This window comes from Hylobates moloch, unplaced genomic scaffold (assembly GCF_009828535.3).
Source record: "Hylobates moloch isolate HMO894 unplaced genomic scaffold, HMol_V3 SCAFFOLD_18, whole genome shotgun sequence".
Lineage (NCBI taxonomy): Eukaryota > Metazoa > Chordata > Mammalia > Primates > Hylobatidae > Hylobates > Hylobates moloch.
Genome location: NW_026652293.1, coordinates 11449841 through 11473885, shown reverse-complemented (window position 1 = coordinate 11473885; position 24045 = coordinate 11449841). Strand labels below are relative to the sequence as shown.

Below are 24045 nucleotides of genomic sequence, written 5' to 3'. Positions count from 1 at the left end.
GGTGAGAACCTTCCAACTGGGAGTTCTCTGGGGCCAGAAACTGGGTCAGCCTCCCTTAGACTGGGAGTTTTCCGAGGGCAGGTGCCATGTTCATCTCCTTTTGATTGGAAATTCTCTGAATACAGAGGCTAACCTTGGTCCTCAAGACCTGGTCCCAACATCCTCTGGCCCAGGGTTAATGTCTGATCTTCTCTCCTACAGGCCCCTTCAAGCCCTGTGAGTACCTCTTTGAAAGCTGGGGCATCCGCCTGGCCGTGTGGGCCATCGTGTTGCTCTCCGTGCTCTGCAATGGACTGGTGCTGCTGACCGTGTTCGCTGGCGGGCCTGTCCCCCTGCCCCCGGTCAAGTTTGTGGTAGGTGCGATTGCAGGCGCCAACACCTTGACTGGCATTTCCTGTGGCCTTCTAGCCTCAGTCGATGCCCTGACCTTTGGCCAGTTTTCTGAGTACGGAGCCCGCTGGGAGATGGGGCTGGGCTGCCGGGCCACTGGCTTCCTGGCAGTACTTGGGTCTGAGGCGTCAGTGCTGCTGCTCACTCTGGCCGCAGTGCAGTGCAGCATCTCCGTCTCCTGCGTCCGGGCCTATGGGAAGTCCCCCTCCCTGGGCAGCGTTCGAGCAGGGATCCTGGGCTGCCTGGCGCTGGCAGGGCTGGCCGCCGCGCTGCCCCTGGCCTCAGTGGGAGAATACGGGGCCTCCCCACTCTGCCTGCCCTACGCGCCACCTGAGGGCCAGCCAGCAGCCCTGGGCTTCGCCGTGGCCCTGGTGATGATGAACTCCTTCTGTTTTCTGGTCGTGGCCGGTGCCTACATCAAACTCTACTGTGACCTGCCGCGGGGCGACTTTGAGGCCGTGTGGGACTGCGCCATGGTGAGGCACGTGGCCTGGCTCATCTTTGCAGACGGGCTCCTCTACTGTCCCGTGGCCTTCCTCAGCTTCGCCTCCATGCTGGGCCTCTTCCCTGTCACACCCGAGGCCGTCAAGTCTGTCCTGCTGGTGGTGCTGCCCCTGCCTGCCTGCCTCAACCCGCTGCTCTACCTGCTCTTCAACCCCCACTTCCGGGATGACCTTCGGCGGCTTCGGCCCCGCGCAGGGGCCTCAGGGCCCCTAGCCTATGCTGCGGCCGGAGAGCTAGAGAAAAGCTCCTGCGATTCTACCCAGGCCCTGGTGGCCTTCTCTGATGTGGATCTCATTCTGGAAGCTTCTGAAGCTGGGCGGCCCCCTGGGCTGGAGACGTATGGCTTCCCCTCAGTGACCCTTATCTCCTGTCAGCAGCCAGGGGCCCCCAGGCTGGAGGGCAGCCATTGTGTAGAGCCAGAGGGGAACCACTTTGGGAACCCCCAACCCTCCATGGATGGAGAACTGCTGCTGAGGGAAGAGGGATCTAAGCTAGCAGGTGGAGGCTCGTCAGGAGGTGGTGGCTTTTGGCCCTCTGGCTTGGCCTTTGCTTCACACGTGTAAATATCCCTCCCCATTCTTCTCTTCCCCTCTCTTCCCTTTCCTCTCTCCCCCTCGGTGAATGATGGCTGCTTCTAAGACAAATAAAACCAAAACTCAGCAGTGCGATCCATAGCAGGATGTCCCAGTCCCTGGCTCCACTGATCACCTCTCTTCCGTGACCATCACCAACAAGTGCCTCTTGGCCTGGCTTTTACTTGGCCTTCCTCAGCTTCACCTTCATGCTGGGCCTCTTCCTTGTCATGTCTGAAGCTGTGGACCAGAGACCTGGACATTTGTCTGCTTAAAGGAAATGAGGGAAGTAAAGACAGTGAAGGGGTGGAGGGTTGATCAGGGCACAGTGGACAGGGAGACCTCACAGAGAAAGGCCTGGAAGGTGATTTCCCATGTGACTCATGGATAGGATACAAAATGTGTTACGTGTACCATTAATCTTGACATATGCCATGCATAAAGACTTCCTATTAAAATAAGCTTTGGAAGAGATTATACATGATGTCTTTTTCTTAGAGATTCACAGTGCATGTTAGTGTAATAGAGAGAAGTCCTACAGTAGCAAAATCTATTGAACTTTGTTTAACCCAGTTCCCTGAATTATTTGGTAACAGGTTTTTGTCTGCTTATTTGGTTTTCCTGGAATATCTATTAACATGACAGAACTTAGCACTGTTCTCTCCCAGGGAGCTCATCTCTGTACCACCTAGTGCTACCGAGTGACATCACAAAATGCCACCACTTCCTGAAAGCCCTGATCAAGCCCTGATCCTAGAATGAACTGCCAGAGGTAACTGATGATTCCATCCACCAGTAGAGACTCTCAGCACTTTACCTCCCACCTCTCTTATCCTATGCTGGGAAGGATGAGGAGAAGCCTGCCATTGAGGTTCCAGACTCAGACCCCTGAGTTGGGGCAGGGAGAAAGGGATCCCTGTGTATTCTCTCACCACCCTGCCATCAACCCCAGCAAGCCCAAGTACCAGTGAAAGTTTGTCTGCTGCAAGAGGGATAGTAAGGTTCCTGGATCCTGGCAGGGCTGTCAGGGTTCCCTCTGGCTCTTTGTTGCCTTCTTCCGCTTCTCCATCAGATGCCCCTGCCACCTCCTGTCACAAGCCAGGTCCTGCCTACTCTTTGGGACAAGGAGGCCTTAGACAGAAAACAGGAGAGATTTTAATTGTAGGTATTGAATTTTAGGAAATTGTAGTTATCTGGGACCCTGGGTGCCTCAGATAGGCCGCTGACCCTTCTGCCTCTCCCCTCATGACCTTTCTACCTGTGGTTTTCCAAGTGTCTCCGAGCATTTCCAGAATGCCCCCCTCACCCAGCCCCAAACACACACACATTCAATCTGAGAGTGAGGCGGTAAGAGCTGCGGCATCCTTCCAGACATTAAAGGTAATTCTTGGAGACATAAAAAGAGAATCCAAGACTCAGCAAAGGGCAAGACTTGCTCTAGGGTACCCCAACATCAGTCACATCTAGAGGACAGGAGTCTAGAATTCTGAGACCAGATGGAAAACAATCTTCTTCCTGAATTCTGGCGTGATCCTCAGCCAGGCCCTATCCCCAGGGTCTCCACTATTAAAACAACAAACCTGAAGAAAGCCCTTCTTCTAATTTTGTAGTTCAAGTTTCTGCAGCTTAGCTTCTCTGCTATCTCCCTGCTGTCCCCAGTGCCTAGTGGAAATTCTGACACAGGACAAAAAGGCTGCCTAGGCTGAGGTAGGTAGGGTAGCTCCATGGGTGAAACTTGCTACATTTCTAAATCTTATGTAACTAGTTGCCTGGTCTCTTACAGGCTCTGAAGCAGAATGTGATGACCTTGTAATCCCAGAAGAATCTTAGGGTCCTACCATGAGGCCAGCCTCAGTGTAGGTACTCGCTAATGATGGCAGGTGTATTTATCAGTTGTTTATTTGAGAACCCTGCTCTCCCAATTTCCCCAGGGCTGATCAAGAGCCCTTAAAGAAAGGAGTTTGCTCTACTTTGGATACTGAGAATTGGTGACTCTTATCAGGGAAAGGAGTTCTTTGCCTCAGGAATGACAAAACTTGTACAATTTTGGGGAGCCTTGACTTGTAAAAGTCACCCCAGATCCCTTCTCACTTCTTGCCCCCACCATGTGATCATTGTTCCCCTTGGAGTTAGGGAGTCTGTGTTGAGGTGCAGCACAGTGGCCATGTGTTAGAGGCTTAGGAGTCACAGGAACTGCTCCCTACAAGTGGCCTCTTCTATGAAAGGGGGACCAGTGATTTTTGGCTGCAAGCTCAAGGGTAGCACCACTGTCACCTTATCATCTGCTTCTAAAGATCCAGACATCTGCTGGCCAGAGGAGCATCTGCTGAACCTTCTCATTAGAGGAGAGGTGTGGAGGAAGGGAGTGGAGGTGTTTGCCATGAACTATTTTCATTATTCAGAAAGTCTGGTCGATGTACACTTACCCGAAATAAAGCTGAGCAGTACAGTTTCTTTGTTTTTTGATTTCGACTGAATCTCTAGCAAGTCAGTATGTTATTCCTTTGGTTATCTTCATTATGATCCACAGAAGATTATGTATGTCTTTGATCACAAAATCAAAAAACAAATTATTCAATGCATGTAAATGCATTTTGTTGGGTTGACAAAATCTTCCAAAATGGTATCCATGGGGAAGAGTCTGTCCAAGAGGGCTGTAGTGGTGGTATGCTGAGAACTGCTGACTGGGTGTGTGTTGCCCTGTGCGCTGTGTGCTGTGCATTGGCAACTGGTGCCAACCACAATCTCATCTCAGACCGATTTGTGGAAGAGAACCTCTTATGGCAGAAATGGTTTTTATAAGCAACTTTGAACATACCAATGGTAAAATCCAAAAAACGCTGGGCTGAGATTTGAAGGCTATGGATGAACAGAGCCCCTAGCTGGGCCTTCTCCATGCTTTCCTCTCTCCTCCTCTAGCCTCCAGTATCTTTCTAGTTTCCCTTTCCAGGAAGAATAAAAGGTCTAAAGAGTAGGGGAAAGGAAAAAGGAAGAGCTGACAATAAATAGGCCGAGTGACAATGATGGGACGTTGCTAGAACGCTTTTTTGTTTGTTCTTCTATGTTTTCTTTAATTTTTTTTTACCTTTTTAAAACATTTTTATTTATTTTTAATTTTTTAATTTTTTTATTTCTTCTTATTTCGTAAACCAGCATCAGAACTACAGTAGCCAGAACCCTTGATCCTGTCTGGTACCATCTAACTACCTCTGCTCTGCTTTATAGCAAGCTCTCCCACCAACCACCCCCTCCTCACCCCCCCACCCCCACATCACTTCTGGGTTTCAGTTCCATGCCCTCTCCAGTTGCTTGAAGTATAAGGATTGTCAAGATGTAAATATTTGGATTCTTCTGTATAATAAAGCACAAATGAAGTACGATGTGTGTCCCTCAGCTCCTTTCTGCTGTCTCTGGTGGAGCCATGGAAGTGGCCAGAGGTATTTGAGAGAGGAGTGATCAGTGGCAAGGCTCTTCCTTAACCTGTCTTCTGAGTTCTGGGGCACCTAGGGCACAGCCAAGGAGGCTCAGGGTTGAAGTTTGGAGGCATCAGAATCCATTCCATTCACCTATATCAAAGTGCCCTTTGTGTGCTTGCCACTGGATTAGACATAGAAAGATCTAAAGAAAGCAGTGGGCTGGGCGCGGTGGCTCACACCTGTAATCCCAGCACTTTGGGAGGCCCAGGCGGGCGGATCACGAGGTCAGGAGATCAAGACCATCCTGGCTAACATGGTGAAACCCCGTCTCTACTAAAAATACAAAAAAAAATTAGCCAGGCATCATGGTAGGCGCCTGTAGTCCTGGCTACTCGGGAGGCTGAGGCAGGAGAATGGCGTGAGCCTGGGAGGCGGAGCTTGCAGTGAGCTGAGATCGCACCACTGCATTCCAGCCTGGGCGACAGAGGGAGACTCCATCTCAAAAAAAAAAAAAAAAATTAAGAAAATAAAAATAAAATAAAAATAAAAATAAAGAAAGAAGTGAGCAGGTTGGGCCTTCATTATTCAGACTCTGAACACCTTCTCAGACCCAACCCTAATGCTGGGGTTTCCCGATAATGTGAACCCCAAAGAATCGGCTTGCTTTCCTGGCCTTGAGTGCACTCTCTCACGCACTCTCTGCCTTGGGAATCCTTACCCCCCTGCCCCTGGCCCAGCCTTGCTTCATAGTGGGATGATGCCCTCAAGACAACCAGGTGGCCCTTTCTCAGGGGAGGGAAGATTGAGTTCAACAAAACTTGCAATCGTGGGGCCAAGGTGCTAGCCCCAGAATGGTATTAGGGCTTTACTGATCTAGTGCCTGTCTCCCTTCTGAGTGGAAAACTGGTGCCTTCATGAGTACCTGCTCTCCACTCTTGAAAACAGAGTATTTCAAACCCTCCATCTTTCTGTCTCAACTACAGGGAAGACCATTTCTTCAGCTGTTCTTCTTAGACTGGATTAAGAGACAGAAACTCAGGAGTTAACTCAAGTAAGTACGTGTTTCTTGAGAGGATCCATGTGAAGCAATAAGAGAGGCAGAATCTCAGCAAATAAATCCAAGGCCAAAAAGAACAGAAAGACTGGGCCTTGTGGTACCTGAAACTAGAGGCCATTCTGAATTTAGTCTGTGATTATTCTCTGTGGTGCCCACAATTAGCCGGTTCAGCTGCTCTCTGGAGGCCTGTTTTTATATCTATCTGCTTCTCAGCCACAATCAGGTGCTCCCACCCACTCCTTTTGTTTAAAAAGCTTTTCATAAATTTAATTTTTGAATAAGTAATACATTCACGTGGTTCAAATAACACATTCTTAACAGTTTCCCTCCCATCTCCGTCCCTATTGGCTCACTTCCCAAGCCCTCATTGGTTACCACTGTTATTAGTTTCTTATATATCCTTCCAGAGTTTTGAAAATATATATACTAGCAAGATGCATATGTATGCTTATTTTTCCTTTTTACCCAAAGTAGCACACCACAGTTCTGCTTCTGCTTTTTTAACCTGTGATATAGCTCAGAGACGTTTCCACAACAGTAAAGAAAGCATTCTAATGATTTTGAAGCAGGTTATAGCCCATTATGTAGATGTATCATGATTTCATCTTATTCCCCTTCTGATGGACATTTGGGTTGCTTACTCTTTTGCTCTTATAAACAATACCTTAACCAGTAACCTTGCGTGAATGCAATTTAGCACCTGTGTAAGTAACTATGTCTGTAAGATAAATTCCTAGAAGTGGAATTGCTGGGTCAAAAGAATAATTTTTCAGAGGATACACGTGAAGCAATAAGGGAGGCAGAATAATTCTTTTGGCCTAGCAATGGGGTAAAGAAAAGGTATGATTATTTATTGCATAAATGAATTGTTTCCTTTGACTCATAGCCTGTGTTTATGGGTAACTTCTGCTTATGTGTACCTCACTATGATCCCTGTCCTTCCTCAAGGTCTCTGGATGCATCCTTTCAGCTTTCAGTTCCTGGGGTAATTTCCTTGTTGTTTTCCTTTTTAAATTTCCAAGGGTAATATCCTGAAAGATTGAGAGAGAACCGAACTAGCCAAACTTCCTTTTCTACAATAGGTCAAATCATAGGTTAATGGCCAACAGGTGGGTTGATCACTCTTAGGCCAGGAACCTGTCCTGGTTCACTAAATTGTAGTGTGTGAATGGGTATGTTTGTGTGGGGTTATGTTGGACAAAATATAACTGCTCAGGGCTTCCCTTGTGCAAGGGCTGTGGGCAGGGCTACTTTTCTTAGAATGGACAGTAGGCACAGCAGGAAAGTTCCATGAGAGCAGAGATCATGCTGGTCTCATTCACTGTTGTAACCTCAATCCTTTTCATGAGGTCTAGCACAAAAAAAAAAAAGGTGCTCAATTAATTTCTTTTGAAAAAAAGTATTAAGAAATTAATAGGCCGGGCGCGGTGGCTCACGCCTGTAATCCCAGCAGTTTGGAAGGCCAAGGTGGGCAGACTGCTTGAGCTTGGGAATTCAAGACCAGCCTGGGCAACATGGTGAAACCCCATTTCTTTAAAAAAAAAAAAAAATACAAAAATTAGCTGGGCATGGTGTCGTGCACCTGTAGTCTCAGCTACTGAGGAGGCTGAAGTGGGAGGCCTGGGAGGTTGCAGTAAGCCGAGATCACGCCACTGCACTCCAGCCTGGGCAAGAGCCAGACCCTGTCTCAAAAAAAAAAAGAAAAGAAATTAATATATCCAAGTACATCCATTAGGATTCTGTTTTTCAACCTAAAGGGGCCATCTGGCCAGGAGATGTAAATAACGCAGGATGGGCAGATATTTATTTATTTATTTTATTATTATTATTATTATTTGAGATGGAGTCTCACTGTCTCCCAGGCTGGAGTGCAGTGGCGCGATCTCAGCTCACTGCAAGCTCCACCCCCCGGGGTTCACGCCTTTCTCCTGCCTCAGCCTCCTGAGTAGCTGGGACTACAGGTGCCCGCCACCACACCTGGCTAATTTTTTTTTGTATTTTTAGTAGAGACGGGGTTGCACCATGTTCGCCAGGATAGTCTCGATCTCCTGACCTCGTGATCCGAGAATGGGCAGATATTTATATGGTGAGATTTAAAGGCAACCAAGTTCCGGGACCCTCTACTTTATAACAGCTTCTTCCCTGGCTACCACAGAGGTTGAAATTCCACCATCATAGTTACTTATTCCTTCAGGTTAGGAATAGCCCATAGCCCTTTGCCCAGGGCATCTGTTCCTTTAGAAGAAAGGAAATGGCCACTTCCTTTCTTCTGTTAACATCAATTTGACCTTCTTCAGGCAACAACCTCCACTGCTCTCTACTGCATACCTTTCAGGTGGGGTTGACTCCAGGCCAGGTTCCAGAGGTGGGAATATAACCCAGACCCTATCAGCTTATTCTAATCCCTGGCCATAGTGATTGGTCCAAGGATGGGCTTACATCTCAAATCCTTCTAATGAGACCCAACTTGTGAACTTTGCTGGAGCTGATAGGAAAGAAGCACTCTTTCATTGGAGTTGCTGGACTGGTAGGAAGAAAGATGCTGGTGCCTGTCTTGCCACTTGGAGTGAAATGAATCCTGATTGCATTATTTGAGCATCTGTACCTAGCCATGCCTGAAAGCACAGTTGGACTTCTCAGGTTGTGAACCAATACCTTTTGTTTGCTCAAGCGAGATTGTTAGATTTCTGTCACCCTCATGGAAAAGAAGCCAGATAGGCTTCTCCCTCTGCATTGCTCTCTACCTATGGCCCAGAGTAAACCCATTGACCTCTTTTCAACTATAGTGTGGAAGAGGGCAGTTACTGAATGGAATTTAAAAAAGAAAAAGTAAGACAAGGTCTTGCTTTGTTGCCCAAGGTGGAGTGCAGTGGCACAATCATGGCTCCCTGCAGCCTTGACCTCCCGGGCTCAAGCAATCCTCCCTCCTCAGCCTCTTGAGTAGCTGGGACTATAGGCATACACCATGAAACTCAGCTAATTTTTTAATTTTTAGTAGAGACGGGGGTCTCACGATGTTACCCAGGCTGCTCTCGAACTCCTGAACGCAAGCAATCCTTTTGTTTCAGCCTCCCAGAGTCCTGGGATTACAGACAAGAGCCACCATGCATGGCCTGAATAGGAATTTCAATGAGCAAAAGTATGTGATAAGACAGAAGTACTATCAGGATGAGTTAACAAGTAAAGACTGTGGGCCTGGGTGGAAGATCCTTAGCAGGTTAGCAGGGAACCTACGGCAAGAGAATGCTGAAGAAGTAAAGATAATAAAAAGGGAAGATGAGAAGGCAACAGACCAACCTAATTTACTTCATCACTAAACCAGAGATCCACAGGCTCTGCCCTGAGCTCCTGGATTACACGGGAAGTTTCAGAATTGCAGAGCTGTCAAGTGTCAGCTTTGGGAGAAATCTCAGAGAGCATTCAAGCCATGCCTGCATTTCATAGACGAGGAAATGGAAGGGGAGAAACTTGCCCATTATCCCATAGCTACTCTGTGGAGGCAGACGTAAAATTATTAGAACAGGGCCAGGAGTGGCGGCTCACGCCTGTAATCCCAGCACTTTGGGAGGCCAAGGTGGGCGGATCACCTGAGTTCAGGAGTTCGAGACCAGCCTGTCCAACATGATGAAACCCCATCTCTACTAAAAATACAAAAATTACAGGCGTGGTGGCAGGTGCTGTAATCCCAGCTACTCGGGAGGCTGAGGCAGGAGAATCGCTTGAACCTGGGAGGCGGAGGTTGCAGTGAGCCGAGATCGCATCATTGCACTCCAGCGTGGGTGACGAGAGTGAAACGCCGTCTCAAAAAAAAATTAGAACAGAATCCATACAGCTGACAAATATGATTCTGGAGTCATACATGCCTGGATTTGAATCCCAGACTTACCATTAACAGCCAGTTGTCCTTAGGTTTTACTTAACCTCTCTGAATCTCAGTTTCATTGTAAAATGGGGATAATCATAGTATCTAAACTCTGAAGGTTATTGAAAAAATTTAAAAAGATTTTTCATGAGGCCAGGCGCGGTGGCTCATGTCTGTAATCCCAACACTTTGGGAGACCGAGGCGAGCGGATCACCTGAGGTCAGGAGTTCGAGACCAGCCTGGCCAACATAGTGAAACCCCACCTCTACTAAAAATGCAAAAATTAGCTGGGTATGGTGACATGCACCTGTAATCCCAGCTACTTGGGAGGCTGAGACAGGAGAATTGCTTGAACCCAGGAGGCAGAGGTTGCAGTGAGCCAAGATCACGCCACTACACTCTAGCCTGGGTGACAGAGCAAGACTCTGTCTCGAAAAAAAAGATTTTTTTTTCATGTGAAGGGTTTAGCTTAGTGCATGGCAATAACTCCCAGGCCTAGAGACAACGTAGAGACTAAGAACTCACCCCCTAGAAAAGTTGCCTCTGATGGAAGGTTTGAGGGGAGGAACTGTCAGAGCAGGCCCTGTTTTTGAAGCACAGAGTTTCAGGGTCCTGGTTAAAGGAGGAAGACAGTGGAAGGAAGGGGACACACTCTATTGGGATGTGGGATCGGGGAAAAGGTGAGCAAGGAAAACAAGCACATGAAAGGGAAAAACCCTGTATTGGGGTGGGAGGGTGGGTGGAATGAGCGTGACATTCTGGATAAACTGTCATCCCTGATATAAACTAAGAGATGGTGAGAGGGATGGATGCTCTCTGGGGGCCATGGCAGGAGACAGGGGCGACTTGCCAAGAAGCAAGGAGAAAGTGGAATGTGTTGTTTCTGTGTGTAGCATGTCTGTGTCCATCAGCCCAACCTCTCCTGGGCTTCGCTGGCAGCCCAGTGTGGTCCAGGACTGTAAGATGTCTTGCAGCCAGCCATCCAGGGGAGCAGGTTCTGAAATCATAGCCCCACACCCTTTCCTTGTCCTTCCCTCCCTTGGGTTGCCCCAACCTAAACAAGACAACCTGGGCAGGGGGGCCACACGCTGATGGAAAAATACACACTTGGCTGGAAAAGGAGCTTTATTTGTATGTGTTGAATTCCCGCAGCAGCCGAAGGATAAATAGCTAGTTCCAGCCTCAGCTGAGTCTGCCCACAAGGTGGGTGGTAAAATCTGTTCTTATTTAGATAGCTTTTGGGGAGAGGTGGAGAGGGGGGTTGGGGGCAGCAGGAGAGGGGAACTTGGAATCTGCAATGTTTATATGATCAGTCATGGATGTCATCTCTTTAATTAGGGGTTTGGAGTTGAGAAACAGCTCAGCTTGCTTATCCTAGGAACAGAGCAGGTTGGCAAGTTGGCAGTGGGCAGGGCAGCTCCTTAAGACCCACCTGTAGTTGGATCGCTGTCTCCATCCCCCCAGTGCCCTTGCTAAGCACTCAATAAATGTCAGCACTTTGCCAGGCCCTGTACTGGATGCTTTACATGCATCATCTCATTCAATCCTCACAATAACCTCATGAGTCTTAAGCATCATCATCATCCCTTTTACAGAGGCAAAACCTGAAAAAATAGAAGGACCGAGTAGAAAGCTAAGGTCACACAACTTGTAAGTAGCACTGCCAGAGCTGAAACCGGGTCTCCTTGACCTAAGTCCATGCTTTTAGCCTTTTGCCATCCTTCCCTGAGCTGGGAGTAGGGAGCTGGGCTTTTAAATCCTCAGGCATGTCACTTCTGTTCTCTAGCCCAGTCCTCAGTACTTCAGGCAGAGAAATGGTTGGATGACTTCTAATAGCTTTTGGCTCTGGTGTTTCTTGTGATTAGAGAGAAAAGTTCCTTGTAGCCACTATATCCCCAGTGCTTAGAGACAATATACACATTAAAAAATGAACACATTTCCAGATAGGTACAAGTGCTATAAAGAAAATTAATTAGGGTAATAGGCTATGGACCAGAGAGTAACTGAGGATCTAGGGCTCCTTTAGATGGGATAGAAAAGGACTTTCTAAGGCAGCTACATTCAAGCTGAGACTATCCTGGGGAAATGTAGGAGGCAGAGGAAATAGCATATGTGAAATCCCTTAAGTAGGGATGAGCTAGCTGTGTTCAAGAGACTGAAAGGACTGTGTGGCTGGAAGAGTGTAAGGTATAAGGGGTTGAGGGTATGCAATGAGGATGGATAGATAAGGCAAGCAGGGGCCAGATCATGCAGGGTCTTATGGGTCAGGGAAGGAGACTAGGCTTTTAATTGCAAGATGAAGCCACTTGGAGGAATGAAGCCAAATCTGACTTACATTGTCAAAAGATTATTCTTGCTGCTGTGAACAGCATGGAGTGTCAAAGGTCAAGAATGGGGGCAAGGAAACAATATAGAAGGCTATGGCTAAAGTGCAGGTGAGAGATGATGGCAGCTGAACTAGTGTTTTAAGTAAAGGTAGGGAAAAGTAGCTGGTAGAGCTGACTAGACATGGTGATAGAAGTTTAAGGGGTTTTGTCCTACAGGAGGTGCTCTTTTCCTACAACTACTCCCTAAGTCCACCTCTCACTTCATGTCTGGGTTTAGCCCAGAGCAATCAGCACATGGCATTTCCCTGGCCACAGTGATTGCTTTCAGGGCGGTCCACAGGGACTTTTGTTTCATGGAAAGTAGAGCCTCCTGGCCTGGCTGGATAGAAAGTACATAACCCCAACTGCTGCTGGTAGTCATCCTAGGAGGGGGAAAAAACTTAAGGAACAAACAGCCTAAGAGAAAGCTGATACTATGGATGGCAGATGGAGAGACCAAGATCTTGATGATATTGTTGAGCCTTTGAATTCACCAACCCAGATGTTCACTCTACCCCTGGACTTTCTATTTAGTAAGGCAATGAACTTCTTTCATTATCACCAGTGTGAGCTGAATTTCACTCACAACTCTAAGTATCCTAATTTCTATACTAACGGAATCTAGGAACTCCAAACCTGACTTAAGTATGCATAAACATAGGAAACAAGCCTGGAATAGAATTAATTCATGGGCTTTAAAAAAAGACCAGTAACTGATTTTGAAAAGTGGGTTCAAAAATTCTGTAGAAGTTAGTTAGAAATTTGTATTTTTAGCTTCTGCCATGACCTGTCATTAATGGATTACATAAATTCATACTTCTTGTTGTCCTTGCATGAGTCTAAACACCACATAAGCAGTATGGCAGGCTGCTGCTCAGTAAAGAGTATAAGGTAATTCATAGGTAGAGGAATAAAAGGTGCCTATTCAGAGATGCATTTTACATGCATGGTGCCTAGCCTAGGTAAAAAATCATCATTGGTACACTGTGATATGGACAAGGGCATTATAGTCTTTAGTCATCTGCCTAGGCAGGTCCAATATCTACAATACATTCCTCAAAGTCTTCACTTGGCCTGGGTGACCTCTTCCTACTTCAGCTGATTTCTGCTCAAATCTGTTATCTCTGTCATTTAAATAGAATTATAAAGATAAGTCAAGTATATTACAAAATCATGAGTAGGGAATTCAAGTTTGGCACCGAATTGTCCAGAATGGTACTTGTCATAAAATGATGCTGGAGAGAGGAAATCCCTACTTAAATTTGTATGAGTATTTGGTTAATCTCACATCTGATTTTCTCACCATTTCATTCTCAAACACCAGCATAATGCTTGGCACACAGTAGGTGTTCAGTAAGTATTTGTTGAACAAGTGAAAGTTTTATCACAGAATTCTGGTCAGCTATGTAAATCACAAAAAGTGAAAGCTGCAAAAAAAAAAAAATTTGCAAAAGGATCTATTATCTTCTTCCCACATTATTTTAAGACCTCAGCAAAGCTATCATCCCTGAAAGTGTAAGGGTAATTGAATTGTTTCTACAGCTATTTTACATCTGTGTCAAACATTCAATATCGTTAGTGATGCTGGTAAGTTGACAAACTAAAGGACAACAATTCCAAATATTTTAACATTCTGATTATATAGCTCTCTGGCCAGTTTACTCCCAGACATACATTCAGGATAAACACGTACTCAACATTAAATGACTATTTATTTTTCAGGTTTAAAAGATTTCAAAATACATATGTACAAGATAAATAAACTACACAAAAATTATGTCATCAAATATATTAAAAAAAAAAATTCAAGGTAGGCAACTTAGATCACCTTGGCAAATAACACATTAACTGAGATGAACCAGGACAAGTCCCCTAAACATCAGGATGAAATTTCTTTTCTATGCCTACTAGCTGACTGGCCTTCCTTTTCTGTGTTGAGTTGTATACTCTGGAGTCGCCAGCCTCTGGTAGATTATCAACCATCTCTTCCTCATCAGCCTAAAAAGGAGGAGACAAGGTGAAATACAGTAAGGTTCACACAAATGCCAGGATGGAGAAAAATGAAGCTCTGTAATATTATTTCCACGTACTTCTTTGTTGCAAGATTTATATACAGCATTGTGCATACGATATTCTCTCAAAAACATCTTCCTCAATTTTTGGGGGTTTTAATTTTTATTTCTTTTTATGAGTAACACAACTGCTATTTAACTCAATCTGAAAGATGGTATAACTCAGCAAGAACTATGCTGTGCTAATTTCCATGTTCCTGTAATTTGCATTTTGCTAAATGAGGAAATTCTATCAACCTGAAGTTTTTCCTTCAACCTTCTTCCACGAATGGTCCCATAAGAAAAGTTTTCCCCTATCTCTGCAACTAGCCCCTGCAAATATAGATTCTTCTCAGTGTTAAAAGGACAACTTAGAAAAAAAGAATCTGAGACACCACCCCGCTATCCCTGCTACCTGCAATATTAAAAAAATTAACCAGATGCTGCCTGCCCTCTAGTGTTGCCCAATAGGTGACAACTGTTATGAAACATCTACTATTGGTTGAGCTATTAGGCTATTCTGCTGAATGATTATTTAGAAGGTTGCAATAGGAGAAAAAGATTAACTAGTCATTTTAGAGTTCAGTACAAATTTGGGAAATCTAAAAAACATTATTTATACACATATACTTTATACTATATATACTTAATTAACTGACAATAGTAGCAAACATCATACCTTTTGTTTCTGTCTTGCATGCTTCTCTGTCCACTGTCTGGCATTCTTGAGGAAGACTGGCTTATTATATTTAAATTCTGAGGACTGAGATGAAATCAAAGAAAAGAGTTAATGGAGAAAAACATGATTTACAGTGGTTAGAGCTGCTGCAGCTATCCTCACACAGGGAGAGTTAGCGGTATAGACAAGGTAGGATATGTGTTGCAGAGGAAAATGGGGATATTTACTATGTCAGCCATGAGCGGGTCATCAGGGTTGGGTTCTGACATGAGCAGCTGAATAGAGGTCAACACAGTTGCAATGTTGAGGGATGGTCTCCAAGCACCCTATACACAAACAGATAAACAGTTGCTTTTATATTAGAATGTGATACTCTAATTCAAGTTTAATAGATGAAGAAAATAAAATGCTGTAGAGTCAACCATTTACCCACAACTCACTTTTGGTGGCAATTTGAGAACATCCAGACAAATCCTTCCAGCAGAATCAATGTTTGGATGATAAATTGGAGTGAGAAATCGGATCTGAGGAGGTTCAAATGGGTACCTATGAAAGAATAAGACAACAGATAATTTTCATTATATAATTTTGCTTCTAAATACATTTAAATAGTTTCTTGGTCACAATAATTTTGGTATTATAGAAATGTCAGAGAGACTGCCTTTGGGAGGCAAACTTTCTCTCTTCCTAAATTTTCATTATGAAAATTTAAAATAAATCAGTTTGAAATAACAGTATTGAAAACATCCATATATCTATGACCTGGATTCAAGCCACTTTACTTTCTAAATACTCAAGCATATCTTCTAAGAATAAGAACGTTCTCCCATATAAACGCAATACTATTACCCCTATGAAAAATTTAAGAACTAATTCCCTAATATCATTTACTGTTCAGATTTCAATTGTTCTCCCCAGTTTTTATTTTTTACAGCTCGGTTTTTCAAAACAGGACTCAATTACAATTCACACATTGCATTTGGTTATTACATATCTTTAGTGAGACATAGACCTTGCAAAGTTCCCAGTCTATTTTTAGAACTGATGCATCACATGATTATTAAGCTATTCTCTGAAGACTTTAACAAGTTTGGCCAGGATCTGACCTAGCGATTAGATGTCTATGTTTCAACTGTTGAATAGTTATTTCTTCCCTTCCCCGTTCTGTACAAAACTACAACTGTAACTCACCTGATGAGAGCCTTAAAGGAGACTTTAATTAAAAGGGGCCTTAACCATAAAAAAGAACGAGATCATGGTCTTTGCAGGAACAGAAAGCCAAATACCACATGCTCTCATTTATAAGTGGGAGCTAAATGATGAGAACATATGGACACAAAGAGGGGAACAACAGACACTGGGGCCTACCTGAGGGTGGAGGGTGGGAGGACAGAGAAGGGCAAAACTACTGGATACTAGGCTTAGTACCTGGGTGACGAAATAATCTGTACAACAAATCCCCGTGATATCATGAGTTTACCTATATAACAAACTTGCACATGTACCCCAGAACTTAAAATAAATGTTAAAAGAAAAAGTGGGGGGAGCTTAATGTTAAGAAAGCACAATGGTGGTTGCCAGGGGCTGAGAGCAGGGAGAAATGGGGAGTTAGAGTTTAATGGCTATGAAGTGTCAGTTTGGGAGGATGAAAAGTTCTGGAGATAGATATTGGTGATGGCTGCACAACAATGTGAATGTATTTAATACCACTGAACTGTACACTTAAAAATGGTCAACTTTATGTTATGTATATTTTATCACAATTTAGAAAGTGAGGGGGTCTTTGACGTGATCTGGCCCATTATTCTGGAGAAGGAAACTGAACTCCAGAGAGATAAAATAACTTGGTCAAGGTCACATTAAGTCATGATAAGGCCAGGATTAAAACCTAGCCCTTTATGCTCTATCTACTACATTGCTCTATCTCCCAATTTATAAATGCACTTTACCATGTAGGTTGAGAAGCTGATTCATACTAACCTCTCAGGAATGATAACTTCTAGCTTAAAAACACCTTTCTCATAAGGTGTGTTGGCTCCACCTAATATTTCTTAAAAGAAAAAAGAAAGAAAGAAAAAGTTAAAAGGGAATCAGATCATTTGAATTACTACCATATGGAGCTAATGAGGTCTATGGTCCTAATAGAGAAACTAGGCCTAGGACAATAATTCTCTCTCAGGACTTTAACAAGTCCTCATGCAACACACCACAATGCTAATGTACTCAAAAAGTTAATAGTGTCAAACAAAGGACATATAGAAAATCTAAAGCAGAAGTTGCAAAATGCTGGCCACAAGACCAAATACAACCTACAGACTTGTTTTGTTTGGACTGCAGTATTCTAATCATGTATGTTTCCCATCTGGCCTCACAGATATTTGAGATGGTTATCTTTGATCTAAACACTGCTTCACTGCTTTAAATCTTGGCTATAAATCAGCATAAGGTATAATAAAAAGTCAAAGAAGCAAGAAATGTCAAGCAAACCTTTTATAAATGTAAACAAATTAAGGTAGAAAGATGGTAGGGCACTCTGACCTTATAACTGCTCCTTACTTTAGAAGAATACACAAAATGTTTTATTTCAGCACAATCTTCAATAGGGTCATGACTTTCATCATATACATGATTTGATACCTACGAGCTCGCAGATCATCCATTTGGTCTTTATCTTGCCAACATGTGATGCCTGGGGGTGGCTCTGTGGCTAACATGTGCAGCTCTCTCTTCAGACGTGAAGCTCTCTGCATGATCCCCAAGTAGAAGGAACCACACACAGTTCACTGCTCCACACTAAGAGCTGCCTGGGATGCACTGGAGGAGAAAAGAGGTGACCATAAAATCATCAGCAATAATGACTATGAAGTTTTCAGCAAACAGCTTCAGTGTAGTGAGGGTGGGGGACAGAGTCCTCTTTTTTGTTTTGAGACACAGTTTCACTCTGTCACCCAGGCTGGAGGGCAGTGACACCATCTCAGCTCACTGCAACTTCCACCTTCTGGGTTTGAGCAATTCTCGTGCCTCAGCCTCCAGAGTAGCTGGGATTACAGGCGTGCACCACCATGCCCAGCTCATTTTTGTATTTTTAGTAGAGACAGGGTTTCGCCATGTTGGCCAGGCTGGTCTCAAATGCCTGACCTCAGGTGATTCGCCTGCCTTGGCCTCCCAAAGTGCTGGGATTACAGGTGTGAGCCAATGCACCCAGCCTTTTTTTTGGGGGGGGGGGCAGGGTCTTGCTCTGTCACCCAGGCTGGAGTGCAATGGTATGATCTCCGCTCACTGCAGCCTCAACTCCCTGGGCTCAAGTGATCCTCCCACCTCAGCCACCTACGTAGCTGGAAGTACAGGTGTGTGCCACCATGCCAGGTCAACATTCCTCTTATTAATCTCTATTCTGACAAGGGAATCTGAGTTTTTCCATTCCCTTATGAACGTTTATCTACGCAAGCAAATAATTTTTAAAATAAAGAATTAAAAATGCAAAAAGTTCTGCAAAAAATAAAAACACTAAAGGTTTTAAATAATGGGTGTTTCCACTGATAAACTGTAAACTCATGAGGCCAGGCCTGGGTCTGATTTTGCTTACTATTATAGCCTTAGCATGCCTGACATAGTAAGGGACTTGACAAATATTAGCTGTTGTGAGGAAGTCTAATATGCTTTGTGAGAGCAAGAATGGTAGAGATAGTCAACATTCTAGGTACAAACAAATGTTAAATGTCTGAGGTTCTCTCCATGTGTTATGGATTCCACCTTCTCCCAATCTTCAGGGATACCAGTCCATCAATTATTCCATCTTTCTTACCCTCAATATTCAAATATGCTCAAAGTCTCTCTCACCTAAAACCAACACCCACACACATACTCACCCAACACTCTTCTCAACTCCAGTTCTCTCTTTACTAACCAAGCAAAGGATACCAATCCTTTTTTTTTTTTTTTTTTTTTTTTTTTTGGAGACAGAATCTCACTCTGTTGCCCAGGCTGGAGTGCAGTGGTGCAATCACAGCTCACTGCAACCTCAGCCTTCTGGGTTCAAGCAATTCTCTGCCTCAGCCTCCTGAGCAGCTGGGATTACAGACGCCCACCACCACGCCTGGCTACTTTTTGTATTTTTAGTAGAGATGGGGCTTCACCATCTTGGCCAGGCTGGTCTTGAACTCCTGACCTGGTGATCCACCCAACTGGGCCTCCCAAAGTGCTAGGATTACAGGCGTTAAGCCACCGTGCCCAGCCGACACCAATCCTTTAATGTGTTACAAATATCCCCCAGTTTATGCTTATCTTTCCATGTTGTACATGGTGTCTTTCAATGAACACATACTCTTAACATAATCAATCTTAAAATCTCTTTCTTTACATTTATACTTTGTGTATTAAATTTTTCCTTACCCCCAAATGTAGAGATAGTCCTACATAGCCTTCAAATATTTTATAATTTTGCTATTCAAATTTAAATATTGAATCCACTAGGAATTTAATTTTATGTATAGTGAGTGAGGTGGGGGTCCAATTTAAAGTTTTTCCCCATAGGAATAGTCAATTGTTCTAACACCATTTACTGAATAAGTCCATCCTTTCCCTGCTGATATTACTATAAATTAAATTTCTATATGTGTGGATTTGTCTTGGGACTCTTGAATTTGTTCCACTGGTCAAGTGGATTATTTCTGAGACAATACTCCACTGTTTGAATTACTATAGCTTATTCATTTTTTATTGTTTAAATTTTTTCCCAGCTTTACTGAGGTATACCTGGCAAATACAAATTGTATATATTTAAGGTGTACAATGTGATGTTTTACTACAGCTTATCCACCTGGTCTTTTTCTTCAGGAATGACTTGATTATTCTTCACTCTTTGCTCTTCCATATAGATTTGAGAATCAGTTCATAAGTCCATAAATATATACATAAATATGTATATCTGAAATTGTAATCCAAATCATAACAGGGTTCTGCGATTTGGAGTGTAATTTTATCGATGCTATAGATCAATTTGGAGATAACATATCTTTATGATATTGAATCCTAAGATCCATGAGCACGCTGTTTCAGTCTTTTTTTTTTTTGATGCTTTCCAAAGGTTTTATAATTTTCTCTATAAAGCTTTACCTAATTTTTGTTAGACTTATTTCTAAGTATTTATATTTTTGCTATCTTTTCAAAAACACTATTTTCTACCTATTTCTTACTGATACATGTAAATCTAATTGATTTTTTTTATTTTTTTGAGATGGAGTTTTGCTCTTGTTGCCCAGGCTGGAGTGCAATGGTGTGCTCTTGGCTCACCGCAACCTCCACCTCCTGGGTTCAAGCGATTCTCCTGCCTCAGCCTCCTGAGTAGCTGGCATTACAGGCATGCACCACTAGGCCCGGCTAATACTGTATTTTTTTAGCAAAGACAGGGTTTCTCCATGTTAGTGAGGCTGGTCTCAAACCACGGACCTCAGGTGATCCACCCGTCTCAGCCTCTCAAAGTGCTGGGATTACAGGCGTGAGCCACCTCACCCAGCCAATCCAGTTGATTTTTAACCAAAGCCTTAGTAATGCTAATGATGAATCTATTTGGGATGGGGAGCCGTCTGGGAATGGTAATTCCACACTGCCAATCATATCATTCACATATAATCAGTTTATTTCTTCCCTTCTAATTCTTTTCCTGCCTTCTATTCTGACAGTAACTTCTAGTACAAATGTTGAATGGAAAAGCTGATAGCTGGGCCAAGCATGCTGGCATGAGCCTGTAATCCCAGCTACTCAGGAGGCTAAGGTGGGAGGATGACCTGAGCCCGGGGAGATTGAGGCTGTAGTGAGCTATGATTGTGCCACTGCACTCCAGCCTGGGACGCAGAGTGAGACCCTGCCTCAATAACAGCAAAAAAAAAAAAAAAAAGAAAAAAACAAAAGAAAGAAAGAAAAGCTGATAGTTGGCATTCTTGTCAGATTTCTAACCTTAAAGGCAAAGCTTTTAACACTATGCTAATCAATAAGACTGGCCTATAACTGTCCTTTCTAATTTTGTCTTTATTAGGTATCAAGGTTATGCCAGCCTCCTAAAATGAGTTAGGGAGTATTGCCTCCTTTTTTTTTTTTTTTTTTTTTTAACATATTGTGGATTAGTCAAAGAGATAATTTGTTACTAGGTTGTCTGGAATAACTCTATCTGGTCCTGGTGTTTTCATTTTGAGAAAATTTTAAACTACAAATCCAATTTATTTAAATATTATTCAAGTTATTTATTCTTGCATCGATTTTGGCCAGTTAAATTTTTCCACAAATTTATCTATTACATGCAATTTTAAATTTATTTGTATAATGTTTTATCTTTTTAATCTCTGTAGTTATCTATGGTTATGTTTCCATTTTCATTTCTAACACTGTTTATCTGTGCCATCTTTTCTTTGATCAGTCTTGCTGGGCATGTATCAACCAAAAGGAAGTTCAAGTTTTGGTTCCACTGGAAAGAACAAAAATTTATGACAAAAATAGAAAATGAGAAAAAAAACTTTTTTCTTAAAAATAAAGATTTTTTGCTGGAAGTGTTTTGTACTTCAAGATCATGCCACTGCACCCCAGCCTAGGCGATAGATTAGGACTCTGTCTCAAAAAAAAAAAAAAAAAATTCGTCCAAACACGTACTATACATTTTTTTCTTGTCATTATTCCCTAAACAATACAGTGTTAACAACAATTTACTTAGCATTTTATTAGGTATTATAAGTAATCAAGAAATAATTCAAAGTATATGGGGGCAGGGCTGGGCAAGGTGGCTCACACCTGTAATTGCAGCACTTTGGGAGACCAAGGCAGAAGGATCACTTGAGGCCAGAGGTTCAAGACCAGCCTGTACAACAAAGGAGAACCCCCATCTCTAAAATAAATAAAGTATATGGGAGGACATGCAGAGGTTCAAGACCAGCTTGTGAGGCCTGGTGCGGTGGCTCATGCCTGTAATCCCAGCACTTTGGGAGGCCGAGGAAGGTGGATCACTTGAGGTCAGGAGTTCGAGACCAGCCTGGCCAATGTGGGGAAATCCCCTCTCTACTAAAAATATAAAAATTAGCCAGCTGCGGGGGTGAAGGCCTGTAATCCCAGCTACTCAGGAGGCTGAGGCAGGAGAAAGGCTGGAATTCAGAAGGTGGAGGTTACAGTGAGCTGAGATCGTGCCACTGTACTCCAGCCTGGGCGACAGAGCAAGCCTCTGTCTCAAAAACAAAACAAAACTGGCCAGCCATGGTGGCTCACACCTGTAATCCCAGCACTTTGGGAGGCCAAGGTGGGTGGGTCACTTGAGGTCAGGAGTTTGAGACCAGCCTGGCCAACATGAGGAAACCCTATCGCTATTAAAAATACAAAAATTAGCAGAGTGTGGTGGTGCACGCCTGTAATCCCAGCTACTTGGGAGGCTGAGGCAGGAGAATGGCTTCAACCAGGAAGGTGGAGGTTGCAGTGAGCCAAGATCGCGCCATTGCACTCCAGCCCTGGGTGGCAGAGCGAGACTCTTTCTAAAAAAAAAAAAAGAACCAGCCTGTGCAACAAAGGATATCCCCATCTCTTAAATATAAAGTATATGGGAGGACATGCATAGGTTATATGCAAATACTACACCATTTTATATCTGGGACTTGACCTTTGGTGGATTTGGGATCCGCAGGATGTCCTGGAACCATCCCTCATGGATACCGAGGGCTGACTGTACAGTAAAAGTATCACAAGTATAAAGTATACCTTTATATAAAATGAGAACAGTGGAAAGCCATGGTAAAAGGATTAGAACAAGCAAGACAATTTCTCCCAAGGAAGCAACCAGACTCCAGCCTCACTATATTAACCAAAATTGGCATATGCCATTCTTTGGCTCAGATGCCACGAATAACTGCCTATTTTTCAGGGTATAAAGGTTCTTTACAATTTAACCCTTATATCCCGCCTTATATCCAGTATCTACTCTCCACAAACTCATGCTTCAGCCACACTGCCCTATTCCTGCTGCCCATAAAAGTTTTATTCTTTCACACCTTTAGATAAGTACATATTAAATCACAACTCCTTCTCCAGTAATGCATCCCCACCCCTCACACCTTTCCAACGTCACCCTCTGTGCGTCTACATCTATTTGCATCGTGTTCTAATTCACCTGATAGTTTCTTCTCCTTAGGAGGAATTCCTTGACGACAGGTCCCTAGTCTTTTTTTGTATCAAGTCTGCAGTAAATTTGGATAATTAATGAACGAAACGTGGGTTTGGACCAGATGTTGAAGAAGGCAAAAGAACAGCCAGTGCACAACCCGCAGCAAGTGCGGGGCTGTTGTGTCCTTTCTACTGGCAAATTTCCCCCTGCTGCGGCAGGAGGACGGCTCGGGGGAGCTCTGACCACGATTTCATGCAAAGATACGGTGAGACCCTCCGCTCAACAGTTGCTTTTCTGAGGCTCTCCTTTCAGAGGAGACGAAAACTCCCATATTAGGCGGAAACAGGATTCCTTCCCCCCAAGACTCAGTGACCTTCTCCAGTGTACCTTCTTTCAGATGGGGAACCGGAATACTCTCCTTGCTTACCTTAGCTGACACCCCTCACCATGCAGCAACGCGCGGACCAACGGGGAACCAGCGCCTGCGCGACCTCGGACGGTTGGCGTGGCTCCGCCCCCTGTCTGGAGAAGATTGTGATTGGCCCACAATAATCCACCGGGAAAGAAGCGCAGCCACCGCTCCTCTCTATTGGCCAGCGCTCTGAACGCTCACGCATTCAAATGACAGCGCGCGCCGGGCGCAGCCATTCAGCTTCCTACACCCTGCGGCTCAACCCTGAGACGTCAGCGGGCAGTCCAAGTTCGGTTACAAAGTCGGCTCTGTCAGACCAAGGAAGGAGCTGGAAATCGTTTCTTAGCAAGAACAATGAAAGAAACCAGAAATATTTAATCTGGAAAAGAGAATACGTGATAGCTGTCTTCCTTTAAGTATTTTTCACATGGGAGATTTTACTACTTCAGAGGACACATTTATTCAGAGGACACATTTAAGGACAACGGATGAAAGTCTAAGAGATGCAGAACTTAGTTCAAGAAAGCATTCTATCAATTAGAACTCTGAAGAAGAAAGTAGGTAGGGTAGTGAATTCCTTCATCACTGGAAATGTTCAAGT

General features: G+C 43.9%; 2 protein-coding genes across 8 annotated transcripts in view; one reads left to right on the top strand and one right to left on the bottom strand.

Moving 5' to 3' along the window:
* The window catches only part of LGR6 (leucine rich repeat containing G protein-coupled receptor 6), a 126211-nt gene extending 121367 nt beyond the window's left edge, over nucleotides 1-4844 (top strand). For 4 of the 5 annotated variants that reach the window (XM_058430833.1, XM_058430831.1, XM_058430832.1 and 1 more), the window contains exon 15: nucleotides 202-1955. In XM_058430833.1, coding sequence (XP_058286816.1) covers nucleotides 202-1457 — 1256 coding nt within the window. In that variant the 3' untranslated portion in view covers nucleotides 1458-1955. Of the gene's footprint in view, nucleotides 1-201 lie in introns of all 5 variants that reach the window. The other variant, XM_032136928.2, reaches the window with a different exon arrangement.
* Nucleotides 4845-13861: 9017 nt separating this feature from the next.
* Nucleotides 13862-23508, bottom strand: UBE2T (ubiquitin conjugating enzyme E2 T). Of its 3 annotated transcripts, none has more exons than XM_032136926.2 (7): nucleotides 23460-23508; nucleotides 17540-17712; nucleotides 16879-16948; nucleotides 15339-15444; nucleotides 15126-15224; nucleotides 14899-14982; nucleotides 13862-14166 (listed from the first exon to the last, which is right to left on the bottom strand). In XM_032136926.2, the coding sequence occupies exons 2-7, from the start codon at nucleotides 17646-17648 to the stop codon at nucleotides 14041-14043; spliced, it is 594 nt and encodes a 197-aa protein (XP_031992817.1). In that variant the 5' UTR covers nucleotides 17649-17712; nucleotides 23460-23508; the 3' UTR covers nucleotides 13862-14040. The 3 variants fall into 3 exon arrangements, with proteins under 3 accessions (XP_031992817.1, XP_031992818.1, XP_058286591.1); XM_032136927.2 differs by having other exon boundaries at nucleotides 17536-17712; nucleotides 23460-23501; XM_058430608.1 differs by lacking the exon at nucleotides 23460-23508 and adding an exon at nucleotides 23039-23373.
* Nucleotides 23509-24045: the final 537 nt, after the last annotated feature.